This window comes from Protopterus annectens, chromosome 17.part0, assembly GCF_019279795.1.
Source record: "Protopterus annectens isolate FY-2018-M chromosome 17.part0, PAN1.0, whole genome shotgun sequence".
Classification (NCBI taxonomy): Eukaryota; Metazoa; Chordata; order Ceratodontiformes; family Protopteridae; genus Protopterus; species Protopterus annectens.
This window is the reverse complement of record NC_056751.1, coordinates 74,922,460-74,941,874: the sequence shown is the minus strand read 5'-3', so window position 1 is coordinate 74,941,874 and position 19,415 is coordinate 74,922,460. Positions and strand designations below refer to the sequence as shown.

Here is a 19,415-nt window from a genome sequence, read left to right as displayed (position 1 = left end):
TCTGAATCACCTAAATGTTACAGGTAACAGTATAAGCAACTATAATGCTACAAGAGTAACCTTTTATTCAGACAAAACAGTGAAGTACTCCCCTTTCTACTGGCTGTGGGTGTGTTGCCCTGCAAAGTCTGACGTCTCTACATACAGGTCCTATAGGGTTGCCACCTTTCCAAATTGCCAGAGTCGGACATGTTCTGTAGAAATGTCAGATATTCCAGGACAAAACATACCGACAGCCATGCATAGTACAGGATTACACTTATTTGCACAAATAAAAACTTAATCTAGTTGCATTTAGATTGCTTATGCTACTTCACATAACATATAGAAGTGTCATATATAAAATAACTGTTTTATGCAATTATTAATGAAACATAGAATATAATAATGTCCTGTAATCAGCACATGTGCTATGTCTTGATTATTTTTGCAGTGTCCCTCGCAAAGTGGGGCAGGTGGTAACCCTAAAGTCCCATCTTGGCCAACTGAAAAGGTGGCAAACCTATAATAGGTATGCGATAGCATGAGACGTCCGACAGATGTGGCTCCCACAACCCAACTACTTGTCTGTAATGCAGAGTCTCGGTTCCCATGTATCAGCCAGATGGGAGCAGAGTGTATGCGGAACACACAAATATGATTAATTCACTGGAGACGCCACTGATTCCATACAGTCGAACGCCATGGTGTCGCCTAATGGGCAGCCATTCCCGATACTGTAGTCATGTAGTCCGATGTGATAGACATCACAAGGTGGGAGCAGATTGTAAGAGGAACACACAAATATGAATGATTTACTGGACAGGCCGCTGATTCCATACAGTTGAATACCATGCCATCGTCTAATGGGCAGCCATTCCCGATACTGTAGTCAGGAGTGGCAGTAGGTCAACTGGTGCCCTAGGCATAGGGCACAATGGCACCCCCCACCACACCACCCAGTGCCCCCATCCTGGTCTACCTACACCAAATAAATACTGGTAAAGTGCCCCCACTAAAGCGGTGCCCTAGGTGGCCACTTAGTTGGCCTATGTCTAAGGCCGGCTATGACTGTAGTCATGTAGTCTGATGTGATAGACATCACAAGGTGGGAGCAGATTGCAAGAGGAACACACAGATATGAATGATTCACTGGACAGGCTGCTGATTCCATACAGTCGAATGCCATGCCGTCGTCTAATAGGCAGCCATTCCCGATACTGTATTCATGTATTCCAATGTAATAAGCATCACAAGGTGGGAGCACATTGTATGAGGTACACACAAATATGATTGTGTCACTGGACAGGCCGCTGATTCTGTACAGTCGAACGCGATGCTGTCGCCTAATGGGCAGCCAATCCCAATACTGTAGTCATGTAGTCCGATGTAATAGGCATCACAAGGCAATATTGTGGTCCTCGCTCACACCCAGGGGTGTGAGTGACAGATGCAAGCACCAATGTCGGTGCATTAGCAAGTGCGGGAGTGAGGGGTGTGAGCGTGTTTGGCTACCAGTATGCGAGTATTGCATTGGTTAAGCAATGTAGAGGCTAACCGAGTGTAAGAGGCTGTAACCAGTGGTCAGCAGTGCCTAACACCGTGCAAACCCATGCACACCCACGCACACCCACTCTCAACTGCTTTAATGTTCCTTACTCCCTCCGTATCCAGTGGGCTTGTTCTGCCCTGCAACTAACTAAATGTCCTTCGCAAGGTTCGGAACCAGGACCCTGCACACACAGCTAATGTGTATTACCAATACGCCATGGCAGATATACAGACAATGAACAGTACCACAAACATATCATACAGCACAGTCATTCAACAGTATAGGAATGTATCCCATCATGTAGATGTACATGTGAGTGTTTATGTCTAGCATATAGGTACATACATATATAGAGATATATCAGGAACATACCATGTAGCAACAAAGCATTACAAACGAATTATACAGGAAACACCAGCGACGCCTGTATTATGTAGTGGTGTTGCTCTATGTGATCATAAGACTCCCGCAAACAGACATGTGTCAGTCATTCATGCAAATAGTTGTACATTGGCCGTATACATCACTCTGTACATGTAATGTACATTAACACAACAGTACCTGTCCAATCATTATGTGTGAACAGTACTTTTGCAATGTGCTGTGTGCAACATCATTATCCTGATAAAGGTAAATGGGGTAACCATAGAGAGACCGGTAGTGTTTTGTGTACAATGGGGTTGTCCTCTTCACATGTACCTGGACCATGTAGGAGTGATGTGCATACCAGGACCATGCGCCTGAGGGACAGGGGTGAGGATAACAGTAGTATGTTATGATGCATATTACAAGGGTTTCATGTGTCCAGTGGGCATGTGTGTGTAATGGACAGCCATGTATAGGGCAGATGGTATCCTAGAAGCCGAATGGCCTTATGTGTCCATAGGTGAGGGTCAGATGTAGAGGAAGGAGTGTAGGTATGGCCGTGGAGGATAGGTAGGAGCACAGAAATGACAGCATACAGGGTTGGTATATGACACGTGGGGGGATGCACCCTGGATGGGAATGGGTCTTCGGCATTCAAAAGCCCATGGGAACAGTGGGATGGAGGTCCACAGGCATGGGCAACTGCCATTGCACCTACACAGCTGCAAAGGAGGCAGTGCTGGGGGCTGTCCAGGAGGGGCAGCATCACCCTGTAAATGTGACACTCTGCCATTGAACTGGCGTATCTGGCTTCGTAACCCCTTAGGGAGCCACCAACGCAACACGTCTGGGACCACACAACAGCAGACATGTACCTGTCTGGTCCTGCTCCCAAGGGGGACATGCTGCATCCTCAGTGGTGGTACCCCAGAAGGTGGTGCAGAGCCAACAGAGGTTGATGTCTATGGCTGGGCCCCAGATGTGCTAGTGCCCGGTGCCATGGTCAGCTGAAGTGGGACAGGAGGTTCTGCCGGGACCTCCCAACCCATTCAGCCTATGGTGTTGCATTTTAAACCCATATATGGCTTAGTGATAGACAACAGCATACAGGATTACCTACGACATTATGCATAAATATCACCAGCAACCCAACACAATAGATGGTATACATTTGCAGAGGGAGCACAACACATGCATATATACCACATGCCAACTGTTTGGCTTGTCACTGAGAATCCCACACAGTGTCAGTCATACCACTGTCTCATGTGACACATGTCCAGTCAGGAATGCAATGGCAGAAACACATCCCTATCATCATGTACTGTCTGCAGTCCTCACACCATGCTTCTGCTGTGCACAGATGTGTGTTCAGTGTGTAACACAGGAAACAAATGGTTGCACACACTGACCAGGTCACAGATGGCCCTACAGATGGGGGTCCCTCATGAACAGAGAACTGTCATGTCTGTATTATAACATGCAGAATAGCCATTACCACACACATGTTAAACAGGCAGTAGTCTCAATGCAGCATAACTACACTTACATGCTGTAGTTATGTGTGGCACATCACCCTCCTGTCATTAGGCTATTTCCCACTGTGGAAAATAATTGAGGTACATCCAGATATCATCTGTTATGCCGTGTCAGAACACCACATCCAGGTACCACTCACAGCGACTGTCATGGCCAGATAATAACATGTTTCCCTAGATAGTGTACTGTGTTTATCATGCTGATGGCTATGGGAACACCATCACAGCTGTACCACATACAATCAGCTAGAGGAGGACTGCAATAGGTGCAGAGACCTTCACCTGACCATTTCCATCTCTTATAATACACATGCTGCTGCTGTGCAGGTGTACACCTTCACATCCACCAGAGAGTGTGTGGGCGGGACAGGCAATGTACACCAGGGAAGGGCTTGGAGACTTAACCATAAGCATTATCTGCCACATGCCGAATAGTACAGGGGCAAACCCCTGACTACTCATTACTATTACATGTGCATGATGTTACTACATGTGCCACAAAGGTGACATGTTGCTGTGCTGTAAGAACATGTGTGTAGGTGAGTGAGTGCCATCTGCAACAGATATAGTAGACATACATTAGGTGTGGCACACATGTCAGTCCATGTGAATGGATGCCATTGTCACCACAACCACACTCTAATGGACATGCATTGACACCTTTGCCAGGGCCACAAATGCACAATGTAACTACTAAGTTTGCACACCACAGTAATTCACATGACCACATGCACCACAGGGGATATCTGGAGGTTCTATGGGCTAGGGCATGTGAAAGTGCTTGACAACTGTTGGTATGCCAATGAGGTTTAAACTGGGAGTGACTGTGGTTGGGAGCATAACAACCCACATGCAGACACAGGGTGCCAATACTGGCATGCAGGTATGCATTGCTCCATGGGTGTGTAGTGTTTGGTTGTGCAAGATGGTTATGCAAGGCTGGGTGAGGGGTAATCCTTGCCATCGCATCAACCAACAATGGTGTGCAGTGCAGGGGTGTAGTGTCTGCAATGTCCCACACAGATGGGTACTGCATTATCTGGCCTGACATCCTGGTTACCAATGTGTAGGGCCATATCTTTGCAATGCATGCCATGTCTGTGTTTGATAGTCCTTCACATGGACATTGCCTGGGATGTGCATGTCCCACAATACTGTACAGTGACATGTACAGGTGTACCTGGTTTGGCAGACACATGTAGTGTATACAGCCTGTTATACCCCAATATGCCAATACTGGCCTGGTGTGGCAAAACCTGCTTATAGTGAGCAGGTCGGCCCTGCACCTACATGGATAGTATGATACAGGTATTCCGTGGTGTCAGTGGCATGGTTCCATACAGGGCACATGTGTACAGCATTGTCTGGCCTTAGTGGATCACATTTGATGGCACCACATATGTTGCAGGCATTCAGTGTGGAACATAGTGAAGGCACAATGTCTGTATATATGTGCCCATTGAACCGCTGTACCCTGTAACCCCATGAAGGAGTGATGTGCATACCAGGACCGTGCGTCTGAGGGACAGGGGTGAGGATAACAGTAGTATGTTATGATGCATATTACAAGGGTTTCATGTGTCCAGTGGGCATGTGTGTGTAATGGACAGCCATGTCCTCTGCAGGCCACTGCAGTCACACCATGCCTACTATCTGTCCTCAATGTTCATGTTACTAGCAACATAGTGGGATATCCTAGGCAAGGTTGTATGTGCATGGCACATGGGTGCAGGACATATACCAGGTACTAGTAGGGCTGCATACTTAGCTCACCAGGCCTTTTGCCAGATGTATGGATATGGCTTGCCAACATAGTGCCGTGGCTGACTGACAGCTGTACTCCTCGTCAGTTGGCCAATGTGTCATAAGACGGATACTATATAGGAAAACTACAAAACTCGGTCCCAAACATGTCCAATAGTAAGACAGTCACAGCCACCTCTACACAGGCTCTGACACACACTTGCCATGTCCTGTATACAAACCCCGACCATATCACACTGCAGCAACATGCATTTAGGGCACATGCTACGGCGAATACTACAATGCACTGTACTTGTCTCATTCAGGCAGACACACACACACACACTTGGCATGTCTGGGATTAGAACACTGACCTAACTACTTTACTACACTACAGCATCATGCAGTTACAGAACACGCTACCGAGATTACTGGGACACAGCACTCCCAGAGGTGTATTTGTAGATGGGTGACATCATCATCCTTGCTAACTGTGGGTATAAGAAATGTATGGAGTGTGAACAGTATAACAGCATTACTCAGTCCTCAGGCAAACGGACACACACACACACACACACACACACACACACACACACACACACACACACACGCACACACGCACACACACACACACACGCACACACACGCACACACACACACACACACACACACACACACACACACACACACACACACACACACACACACACACACACAAGTGCGCGCACGCCCACACACAAATAACGGCCAGCAGATAAATAATGAATGTGAACTTGCACACACAAATAATGGCCAGCAGATAAACAATGCATAAAACTAACAAACTACAGACTTTTGCACAGTTAAACAGTTCTTTCTTGGCCAGAATAATGCACAGTTAAGGGCTAATAGTGACAGATAACAGCTGTTTTCTTACCTGTCCTGGAGGCTGGGACATCTGGGCGGACTCTGCAAAATTTAAATTATGCCACCTGCCATCACTGTTATATTCTCTATTTCCCTCTGGTCCAACAGACAGTAGCTGATGTTATCACGCATGCCCCTGTAGGCTGGTGATGTGTAGTGACATCAGCCAAAAATTTAAAGTAGTAAAAAACAAACAAACAAAAAAAAAAAAAAACAGACCTGGAAATTTGAAAATTAAGGGGGCCAATTGGGAATTCGTGGCACCCCAATATTTCATAGGTTCATAGGTTTCATAGTTGGTACTAGGCTATCAGCCCTAGGGGGCCTAAGCAAGCTAGCAGCCATAAATTCCTGGCTATTTCTTCCAACATTATTTACCCTCAAACTGGTAAATACTGAGGAATTCGGTATGGTTGAGAGGTATGATTAGCTTATGGTATGTCTATTCATAGCTGAGATTATAGACACAATGTATCTTCTTATACAAACATGTACAATAGCAAAAATGCTGTTGCAACAAGCAATTACCTTTACAAAGTTGCACTGCACTGTCAGAAAATGTTTTGTGTCAAAAATGATTCATACATTAAAAATGTTTTCTATCACAGATGGTGTAGTAACAGTACTAACATAACTTTGCAATTCAAACAGAAACAGTCAATTGTTACTTAACTGTTCAGTGACACTTAAAAGAGAATGATGTTTTGGAACTCCCCAAAATACGCTTCTTTTTATAGCATCTTATGACTGACTGCCTGTGGTGAACGTCTGACAGTTCACACCAGTCAGCCAATGACAGCTCATATTCTTTACTAGAAAATATGTAACAGTCAAGTACAAGGTGTGACTGGTATAGAATGCTAACAAAAATAGTGCAGTGAGAGGTTGGGCTTGGCAGTCTATAAAGAATTTAATAAATTAAATTAAAGACAGTCAAGAATAATGAACAGTGACACTGAAAAGTTTACCTTTTTAACATTAAAAGAGATATGACACAATAAAGTTGGCTGTTTTAGAATACTACCAGGGTAAAGTAACCCTTCCCCAATCTACCCACTCTCTCATCTACCCACACACAGTTTAAACTACAGTGGTCTATTATCCAACTTTTTATGTACCATTTCATGGAATATGGCAAGATTTTTCTAATCTGTTGTTAATGTATCTATACTATTCTGCCCAGTACAAACAATGTTTGATTGTTTAAGGATGACTGTCAGATAATCTGCGTCACTGCAATTTATTTGTGCTCCTCATGGTAATTGTTTAATACACAACATGGTGACTTGATACTAAATCCAGTTGCTTTATTCATTAAGTTCCATTTCTACTGATTAGACCTGAAGAAGGAAGCAGCCTTTTTGAATGATAGTGTCCTGAATAACTGCATTAGAAACTGCACTGGTGTTATCATTACAGGAGGCTTTCCCATTTTGTTTCTTTTGTAGTTTCATAGTTTCATAGTATAGTACTAGGCTATCTATGCTGGGGCATTTGTAAGCCTAGCCATAGTGATGTGGCTTTTGCCACCCCATGAAATGGTACAAAAATGTACAGAATAAATCTAGAATACTGTGCCTCTGTCTAGTAGTTGACACAATGAAGGTCCCCTTATATAATAGAGTTAGTTTACTGTGCCCCTGTCTAGCAGTGACACAGATGTGACCCCTGGGGTAAACTTATGATCTCCAATCCACTCATCAAGATTTCTCTTGAAGAGAGTCAGTGAGGGGCTCTGCCTAATATGAACTGGAATCCTGTTCCAAAGCATGGGAAGCCTCTGGGTTATGAATCTATCTGAATGAAGTAACACAGCTCATGTCTGTATCTACCTATATATGTATTTATTTAAGTTTGATGACTGGGAAGTCCACTGGGCCATAAAGAGCCCATTTTCAGTGGAGGCCTGGGGAGAAAAGCTCCAAATATTGCAAGTTACATATTACAAGTTGCAAAAGAATAACAAAGATTTGTACAGAACAATTAAAACATATACATTATGTAATAAGCTTTTAGTGAGTTAACATTTAAAGAGAAGGTTACTAGCCCTTTTGGAGGTTGGGTAAACTGAACATTTATTTATTTTATTTATTTATTTATTTATTTAATTTTATATTTGTTAACCCGGAAAGTCCAACTGGACACAGGTCCATTTTCAGTGGAGGCCCTGGGAGAAAAGCTCCAATTACATAAATTGACAAGTTCAAAATGATAGATATTTACATTCAGGAAGTTAACATTTTAAGACTGACAGTATATTACAAATTTAAAGGAAAATATGAATAACTTAGAAGAGAATATAACTTAGCAGATATTACATGGTACAATCAGAACAACATGTATTATATATAGACATCATTCAACAGTAGGCAGATAGAGTAGTTGGTACTATTGTCATATCCTGACAGTCCAGTGTGTTTAATTTTTCAGGTGCTACAGAAAGTTACTGTGAGTAGTTTAATGGATGACATAACAATACATTTAGAATATGACAAATTGTACATTGATTTAATATAGTAGAAAAATAAGTTGGTGATGCTTGTTTATTATGACAGTGGATTGCATTTTATTACTTATGGTTACATAAAGGCCATATTTATTATGTGACTCTAACTATCATTAATGGAGAGTATGGGAGTTATTTAGAATTATGGTATTTATCCTGGGGTGAGACAAGAGCATAGCTTGTTGTTCTTGAAGTGAGTTTTAAGAAGTTTTTTTGAATTGAGTGGTAGAATTATTGGATATTAGTTGGGTAGAAAGGGAGTTCCAGAGTGGATCTGAGTTGGCAGTTGGGTATATAGAGTTTTAAGGATATATATATATATATATATATATATATTTTTTTTTTTTAAGACAAATAAAATTAAAATGTCATTTTAAGACAAAGAGTAATTTGATTGAGTCAAAAACATACGGCATGGGAAAGATTCCCACAAATGCTAGTTTGAAAAATAGACCTGAAAAAATACTCACAGAATGGGTCAGCAGGTGGCAGTAGAGTTTCAAATAAATAAAAAGTGCTAAAACATTTCTTGTTGATGATGGAAGAGGCAAACATCAGAAGGAAATAAATGCTGTGTGAAGTCAGAGGTGGCGAAGGATTTCAGAAATGCAATCCTGCTCATAAGTTAAATAATTCTATATAATAAGAAATGGCAGTTGTTACGGTAATAAGATATTAGGATGCAACATAAGCAGAGTGAGTCTGAGAAAAGATAAAAAGATGCTGAATGTTTACAGAATAATGTTTATGTGTTGGGTGTAATACTGTGCAACTTGTTTTTTGACTCTTTTTATGAACAGGAACATATTAGAAAATCTCTGACTAGTAAAGGACATAAGAGATTAAGTAAAAAGGAGAATCTATCAGTGTTTGTACTGAAAATTTTAGGAGAGAGAGAAGATGTGCATGACAGAAAATTAACTCATGAGCTTGAAAGCAAGATCATGATTTGTAGAAGTAGTCTTGGTGGTAGAGGTTAGAACACAATGACAATACTTTAGAGAAAATCAAAAATGTTGGAATAATCTGTACTATAAAAGGGTTAAAAAGTGGATGGGAAAGCTGAGTACTGACGAAACAAAGAGGCACTTACAGGTGAGGCAGTTGAGTCAGCTCATGAGAATAGAACACATAGGATCATAGGAAGTTACTAGGCTACTGGCCCTGAGGCCCTTGTAAGCCTAGCCAAGAGTTTAGCCCATGTTTACACAAGTCAGCACCCAAAACCCATGTCCAGCAGGGACAGAGGTGGAATCCCAGGGGTGTATTTTCTGTTTTCCAGCCAGTTATCCAGGTTGTACTTAAAAAGGGTTAGTGAAGTACTCTGCTTGACATGGAGAGGGAGTCTATTCCACAGATGGGGGAGTCTCTGGGACACAAATTTGTCCTGCCAACAAGTCCTATTGATCTAACAGACCAGGTTGAGGTCGCTCGTGTGGGTCGAGTGGAGCTTGACTTGCATATATGCAGGAGTCCCATCAAGGCAGGGTCTGAGATTGCTTTTTATGCCAGACAGACGGCACTTCTGAGGAGTCTGTATGAAACTGAGTAGAGGCACAGGGCTTTTAGCCTATGTGTGTATGGTAGATGTTTGATGCCCTGGATTCTCCTAGTGAGGAACCTCTGTGGTCTCTCCAGCTGCTGCATGTGCTTTGCAAGATATGAAGGGGGCATTGTACTCAATAATTGGCCTTATAAGGGAACAATACAGGGATGGTATGACCTTCTAGTCCCTGGATGAGATACCCTTACTTATGAGGTGGGCCATGTAGAAAGCTTTCCATACAACAGAAGCAACATGGTGGTCAAAAGTCAGGTTGCTATCAACTTGGGTGCACAAATCCCTCACAACTGATTATGTGCTTAGTATGTTGTTGTTAATGTGATAATATTTGGGGACATCTCTCTCCCCAAAGGGAATGACCACAGCATGTGTCATTTTCAATAAACTTCAGTGATAATCTCTCAACTTATTTTGTTCTATGGTAACACAGATGAGTATGAAGATGCAACATTTTCGTAGACTTATAGACTCTACTTCATACCTACTGCCTGTCTACCTAACCAGCATGTCTGAACAGTCCTGGAAAAAGATAATTTTGTGTGATCTGTTAAGCAGAAAGCCATGGCATTCCTCATAAACAGGAAAGAAAAAAATAGTTGCTGTTTAATGATAACCATATGAAATGTTGGCACCAGCTAGAATAAGTCCTAAAACACAGAGACTGCATGGCTGAAAAATGGACTTGTATATTAAGACCAAGATGGCCATTTCTCAGAATATTTCCTTTTCTTCAAGGTATAGGTATATCGATATATAAGCTTGGGAGTGTGGTGGCTTACTCACCTACCAAAAAGAAGTTTAAAGGAGAAGAGCTATGTTCGAGATTTGCATTGCTAGCATTCTGACAAACAGTTTTACAGCTTGGTATGGCAACTGCTCTACCACAGACCACAAGTCCCACCAAAGAGTGGTGGAAGCAGCAGAAAGGTTTACCAGGACCACTCTACCATCTATTCAAGACTTGCACCAGTTTTGTTGTTTCAACAGAGTCAGGAAAATAGTCATGGACTGCACTCATCCTACATAGGGACTGTTCCTGCACCTAACATCTGGGAGGCGTTATTGTAGCATACATAGCAAAATGTCAAGGTTTATAAGAAGCTTCTATCCCCTGGCCATCACGCTACTGAACTCCAATAGCAACTTACATCTCGCTTGACATTTGGAACAGCAGGCAATATGATGAGTGAGAAGCTTATTTGCTTGCTATAACCTTAAAAGGTCTTAAATACACTGTGCAATTACTCTAACAGAGTATAGTCTTATTTCTGTGCAATATTCGCTGATGCTAAAACAGCATCCTGTGCAGTAAGTAACGGCTGTGAAATTTTTGTGCAATAAATATCATGTTTCCTTAGACTAGTGACAACAGAATCCTGTGCAATAAGAAGGAGCTGTGGAATTCTGTGCAATAAATACCGTGTCTGCTTAGCTTAGTAAATGTCTGTTGATATGTAAAACAGTAAATATTATGTAGTAGGAATGTCTAACTGTAGCAATGTGAATTGTTGTATATGTTAGATGTTTGCACATAGAGCCGGGAGTGACATAATTTCATTCAGTTACACTTGTGGAGTCTGTCAATAAAGTTTACTTTGACTTTGACTTTTAGACGTTTGCTGTGACAAACTGTATCAAAGGCTTTAGACAAGTCTAGAAATAAGGAAGAGACTAATTTACCATTGTGTACAGCTTTGTTGACAGTATCTATATGTTAGAAGGGCAGTGCTAGTACTATAGGAAGGATAGAAGCCATGTTGTGTATGGGATAGGAATTCTTCCTGCAAGAGATAGTCTAGCAATTGTTTTTCAGTACATTCTTCAAGTATTTGGCGAGGTGATATAAGATTGCTATAGGTCTAAAGTTATTAAAGTTTGTTGAATTTCCTCCTTTGTGCAAAGGGATAATGTGTAATTTTTTCCAGGGAGAGGAACTGGGATTCCTGGATTAACCTATTTATAATGATTGAGACAGGATAGACAATGCTACTGGCTGCTATTTTTAGGTACTCACTAGGAAGGTCATCAGCTAAAGAAAAACACGGTTTAAGTTTGTTTAAGAGAAGTTTTATATAGGATGTGAGCACAGGATTGAAGGTGAAAGAAATTGTGGTGATATGTGGCTGTTGGGCAGGGTTGGGATTAGATGTTGAGGAATCCTTGGTTAGAGATGCTATACTATCCATAAAGTAAGAGCTGAAGTGTATTGAAGTTTTGAATGGTGAGTTACCGGGAGAGGAGTTTCGGTTGAATTTTTGGCCAGGATTAAGATTTCTTTAATAGATCTCCAAAATGTTTTAGGGTTGTATTTAGTAATATTCTGAAAAGTATTATAGTATAGTTTTTTGTCTTCATTTATTTGCTTTTTAGTATGATTACGAAGCATTCTAAAATGTTTAAGAAATTGAGGAGTTTTATATTTTTGCCATTCTTTCCATGTTATTTTTTTACCCTGCATTAGCATTTTGCTCTTTTTGGATAGCCAAATTGCATTATTTGTTTTTAGTTTCTGCCTAATACAAGGTGAAAGATTACTTAGGATATTTAAAAATGTTGTACTGAATTTATGTACAGCATCATCTAAAGGGAAGATTACTTCTGTTATATTGCATGAATTTCTATGAACAGTCTTTACTGTGTTTATATGTTTTATTAAACTTCTAACAGTTTGAGTCTTATTGACTTTCTGTAATCTATTTCTTTCATTGATCTTAACATGTCTATCTATCTCAATTAACTCAAGCAACTCTTCTCTTAGATATTTTTTTTCTAAACTAAGGGCACATTCTTTTTTGTCCGTTTCCTGCGGTCATTCTACAGAAAGTTCCAGAGCATTTTCCTGTGCCATATTCTCTTCAGCTTCATCCTGTGTCATCCGTTGCCCCTTCATATGGGAACTCACTGGCCTATCCCTCCACAACATTGACTGCATCAGAGTTGCCACAGTTTCTTGTTCCTTCCCTTGCTGGGCGACTCCAAGTTAACTTTTGTACTGGTTTCCTACTGAAGGCTCCAAGCATCTTCATATGGCAACTGATCAGATGCTTCATACTCCACTGGTTTGTCCTTAAATTGGGGATTCATTGTTCTATCTGCTGTGATGTTATCAGAGTTATATTTTCTACACTAAATCCTTCACTTCACAAGTAATCCATAACTTCCGTTTCTATTTTTGAACTTCTCCATTACTAATCTTTTTTACTTTCCCCTTCTGTTTTCTTGTTTTTTTATTGTAAAATTTTCCATATCTGTATGTCTTTACCCATATTTCTCTTCAAATATCTTTGGTGCTCCTTTTTAATTGCTTAATTTTGCTTACTCGTTTGCATAAACATTACACCATATTAAATCTCTTTTTTTTTCCCATGTCCATATTTTTTCTTCAGATGTTTCCTGATCTTCCTGCTTTTCCTTACTTGGGGGATTCATTGTTCCATCATGCTGTATAATAACTTGTGTTAGACTTTCTACACTAAATCCTTTAATTCAAAGGTATTCCATAACTTCAGCTTCTATTTTTTTTAACTTCTGCTTTAGTAATCATTTGTTCTCCATTACCCCTTTGTGATCAGTAAACTTATCAAACTGAATGTAAACCTCTTTTTTGTAAGATGGGTTGCCAACTGGCTGACAAACAGGACACACATTATCAGACTAGGTGACTCCATATCAAGCAGTAGACCTGTTATCAGCATAGTGCCACAGGGGTCAGGGTTGGGCACCTACTGTTTGATATACACTTCTCAGAAGTTCAGGTCAAAACTAAAGGGTTGTGGCTACTTCTCAGAAGTTCAGGTCCAAACTAAAGGGTTGTGATTGACCAAGTTTGGTCAAACTAGGTGCAATCATTGAATCCCCAAATAATGTCAGTATACTCCAGAAGCATCTCACACAGACCAACTACTGGTGTATTAGTCACAGTCTCAAAGTGAACGCAGACAAATGCATCATCACTTCCTTCAGTACAAACAATGTCGCTTCACACTATCAAATCAACAGCAATACCCTAAATACCCATGAAGTGGTAAAGGACATGGGATCACAGGTAGACCATGACCTTAACTTTGACCAGCACATGTCTACCCTTGTAAGGAAAGCTTTCCACGTAGCTCACTTGATTAGTAAAGGTATCACCTCCAGAGCAAAAGAAGTTATAACCCCCCCCATACTCTGCACTTATCCGGCCCATAATTGAGTATAACACCCCATTTGGTATGCACCGCACTAAGCATCTACAGCAATTAGAGAGACCTCAGAGGTTTCTAATGAAGAAGATCAAGGGCCTCCAGCATGAGCCTTACATGGACCAGCTAAAGTCAATGTCACTATACTTTGTATTGTATAGACTTCTTAGGGGAACTTATGGCTGGCATACAGAGCAACCCAAGACCCAAACCTAATGTACTTACTGCATATCCATATATCAAATGTGTCTAGGGCTACCCATTCCAGCAACTTAAATATGGCCTGTAACTTAAATAAGACATGCTGGAGGAACACATTTATCTCCCAGCAACTGCCACATCTTTGAAGCAGGCAACCAATTCATGTGAATCTGAGCACATCTATGACATTGTTCAAGTGGAACCTGGATGACTGGATGGGGCACTGTAAATGCTTACCAGGGATACTGCCCACACTCTCCTGGACATGGGCAGTCATCACTAAATACAATCTTGGGTACTGAGTAGTACTTCTATGGTATTACATTGGGTTGAATGCCTAGGCTTAAAATGATCTCTGGGTCGATAGCCTAGTAATTGCCTATGACCCTATGATCTTATGAACTAGAATTCAACAAAACACATAAGGCAGAATGAATGGAAGGTGAAAGAGGACCAGGCATTTTGTTTCTCGCATACAGAAATGGATAAATGATCCTGGCAGTGATTCCCTTCTAGTACTCAGACTATATGATGCTGACTGATATTATCTCATTCCTTATAAAACATAATGTCCTACAGTTATGCCTTTCATCACAGCATTGCAGTATTTGCTATATATCCTTATAGCGCAGAACAGTAAATAACACCAGAAAAGGCTATTCTATACTTTACTAAGAATAAAAATGTCTAACTGAAGGTAGCAAATGTCAATTAGAATGCCCTGTTATTGAGCAATGTACTTTCCAATGTCATCTTAGCTGTAATTTTCTTACGCAAAGTGAATATAAAAAATGACTTTACAGCTCAGGTGAGACTATAGTGACCTGTCAAAGGATGTTCATGCAAGCAATGACAGCTGCACAGAATCAGAACAGTGAAAGCTTGCTTCTGCTTTACTTGTAGGCATATATTTTTATTCCCTCTCAGATCCAACTGATGTTCTCAGCATGAGCAGAGTAGAAAACAAGAACAAAGACTTAGACGGTGCTGTAGAAGATGCCCTCTATCTTTAAACCACATGAACAAGATTGTTGCAACTTTTATAGTACTGACTAAATCATTTAATACGTTTTGCAAGGCCATGGCTGTGAATAGCATGCTAGTCTACTCATTTTAAAGTGTACTGGGGCCTGAGGGAGGAAGGGGGGAGGAAGGTCATATCAGCCAACCTGCATCAAACCGCCATAGACAGATTACTGCTACTTCAAAACTGTACAGATACAATTATAGCAAAAGCAGGCACTGATAAAAATGGATATTAATTACCAGCTTTTTAAAAACATTGTCAAAAATAAAGTAAAAAAAAATCTAAACAGAACAAGTTACTGAGCAGACATTAGGACCAAGAAACGTAGCTTTTTAGCATGATACTCGGTCACTTTCAGTACTGGTTAACAGGATAGCTTGTGCTTTTTTAAAGGTGGAATGGTAAACCTCTTTGTCTGTGCTGATGTTTTCAGCTGAACAAACTATCCTACTATCATAATAAGTTTAGAAACATTCCTGCCAATTAGTGCAGCAGCAATAATCTCTGATCCTGACAGAGACAAGGTAAAGGCTCACAGAGAAAACAGCTCATTTGCAGCTGATTACCATGTCTCTGAACTGAACACTGCTCTGACAGACCTGACGGTATTAGTGTTCCCTGTACTAGCTCACTAATTACAGTTACATGGGCATTCCTAATATGTGAATCCCCCACACACAGACAGACATACACATACACAGGCATAGACACACGGACACACATACACAGGCACACACACACACACACACACACACACACACACACACACACACACACACACACACACACACACACACACACACACACATCCATGCAGCTATAATATCCTACAAACATTGTTGCATTCTCAGAACTAGTCATTCACTTTCCTGCACCCATCCACAAACATACAGACAGATGACTTTAACTGCTGCAGGTGGAGTGCTCAGACATGCCCACAGACAGACACACACACACAAACACACACACACACACACACACACACACACACACACACACACACACACACACACACACACACACACACACACACATGCATCCATGCCGGTGCATTCATACCACTACAGAACTACAGACACATGCACAAGGCCACACTAAGAAGCACATACACAGATGGCTCCATGGTAAATACCTGCAGTAGCAGTAAGATCCATGACCATTTAATAGGAATTAATTGATGTACATTGTACGTTTTTTCCTCTTCACAAGAAAAATAACTTGGTGGAGTGATTCTTTGAATAATTTTTCCACATTATTCCAGTGATGCTGCCATCAAGAGCAGCCTTAAGTCAACTGGTGCCCTAAGCAAAAGGGCTCCACGATGCCCCCCACCACATTACCTGGTGCCACCATCCTGATCGACCTACACCGAATAATATGCTGGAAAAGCGCTCCTGCTAGACTGGTGCCTAGTTGACCTATGACTAAGGCTGGCTATGAGAGCACATGGTTAGTTAGCATTAGCTGCACCCACAAACTAATGCATTTACATATGGCTTTACAAGCAAGACCACTGTGGCCATTGTCCATATAATGACATAGCAGGAAAACAGCCTTTGAATCACTTGAGCTTACTACACTGTGGAAACCTTCAGAATAAAGGTTTCCACAGTGCCACAAGCCTTTCTGAATTCCATGAATAGTCTTTATACACACAAATATATATTGTTTGTGTCTTTTTCCCGGTCAGGGGTCGCCACAGCGGAACTCCATTCCACTACTGATTGGCAGTTGATTTTAATGTACCAGCTTGCCAGGCCTGACGCACAACCTTCAATGAAGGTACGCCCATTCACGCATGTCTCCACGTAAAAGACGCTCTAGCTGAGAATCGAACTGGACAGCGTCTTACTGTGAGGCGATTACAGCACCACCACTGCACCACTGCAGTACACAAATATATATATATATATATATATATCTATCTATATATATATATATATATATATATATATATATATATATATATATATATATATATATATATATATATATATATATATATATATATATATATATATATATATATATATATATATGTGTGTGTGTGTGTGTGTGTGTGTGTGTGTGTATATGTATATATATATGGAGCCCTATCAGTTGATCGAGTTTTCAGAAACTCAAAATTCTTATCGCCGAGATGATATGATCGAATTTCAGAAAACTCAAAACTTTTGAATGGAGAATGCTGTACAGTGAGAATCAGGAAATTTACTGTTTTCCACAATGTAGTGCAATCTCGGAGTTGGTATATATAATTTGCAGGGAATGTGGGGGGTGTAGGGGGCTTACCCCCCCTGCAAAAATGTAAATGATGATAGACTTTTGTGTTTTATTTATTTTTTTTTAATGTTTGAGTTTTCGGAAATTCAGTATTATTGTCTTGCCAATATGAATATCGATTTCTTAAAACTCAATCAACTGACATACTTTCAAATCTCGAAACACGGAAATATCGCATTTCATTATCTTGAGATGAGAATAATGAAAGTGCAGTTGTTCAAAACTGCATAATAACGAATCTGAGGTTGCCGAATTCAAAGTAGTTATGGCATGGTCTGTTCTGTATATTATGCTGTCTCTTTACAGTTTAGTGGTTTCTGGGATGTAGACATGGAGGCCGATGTGTGATTATGTTCGGAGATTCAGGTAGGTTTGTAATGTGTAAGAGTTTTGGATAAAAATGTGTTTTGTTTTAATTTTTTGGGAAGGTTTAGGAGTAGATTGGGATAGGTAGGTGAAAGTGTGTGTGTTTAAGTGTTGAAAGTGGTGAGTTTAGTACATGTGTAGTGTGAGTGTTTCTCATGGGTACAAGTTTGACAGTGTGCAGTGGAAGTATGGGGTGCGTAATGGTAAGTTTGTTGTTTTTCATGGTAGTGCAACCTTAGAGTTGGGGTATATATATATATATATATATATATATATATATATATATATATATGTTAGTAGTGAGAGTGTAGGGGCCACAGCCCCCCACATGGGGGTGCATCGGGGCTTGCTCCCCTGCTTAACCATAGATTTCTTGGGTTTTATTGGTGTGTGTGTGTGTTTGTGTGTGTGTGTGTGTGTGTGTGTGTGTGTGTGTGTGTGTGTGTTGTTTTGGTTTGTGATGGTGTAGAGGAAGGTCATGTTTGTATTTTGCTTGTGTGGTGGAGGGTACATTAAAAAACAGAACATTGCATACTGTAAATTCGGTATTATGAAATTTCAGTATAGTGACATTAATTTTTTAAATTTTTTGTTGTAGTGGAGTTTTGTTATTCTTGTCTCGAGATACTGAAATTTGGTATTTCAGTATTCTGAAATTTGAAAGTAGAGCCATATGTGTGTGTGTGTGTGTGTGTGTGTGTGTGTGTGTGTGTGTGTGTGTGTGTGTGTGTGTGTGTATATGTATATATATATGGAGCCCTATCAGTTGATCGAGTTTTCAGAAACTCAAAATTCTTATCGCCGAGATGATATGATCGAATTTCAGAAAACTCAAAACTTTTGAATGGAGAATGCTGTACAGTGAGGATCAGGAAATTTATTGTTTTCCTCAATGTAGTGCAATCTAGGAGATGGTATATATAATTTGCAGGGAATGTGGGGGGTGTAGGGGGCTTACCCCCCCTGCAAAAATGTAAATGATGATAGACTTTTGTGTTTTATTTATTTTTTTTTAATGTTTGAGTTTTCGGAAATTCAGTATTATTGTCTTGCCAATATGAATATCGATTTCTTAAAACTCAATCAACTGACATACTTTCAAATCTCGAAACACGGAAATACAGAATTTCATTATCTTGAGATGAGAATAATGAAAGTGCAGTTGTTCAAAACTGCATAATAACGAATCTGAGGTTGCCG

General features: G+C 40.5%; 1 protein-coding gene across 1 annotated transcript in view; it reads left to right on the top strand.

Annotated features, from left to right (window-relative positions):
• Positions 1–19,415, top strand: part of LOC122791404 (neuronal acetylcholine receptor subunit beta-3-like) — a 199,693-nt gene that overhangs the window by 175,102 nt on the left and 5,176 nt on the right. Inside the window, exon 6 of the mRNA XM_044059150.1 lies at positions 9,391–9,565. Coding sequence (XP_043915085.1) covers positions 9,391–9,565 — 175 coding nt within the window. The remainder of the gene's footprint in view (positions 1–9,390; positions 9,566–19,415) is intronic.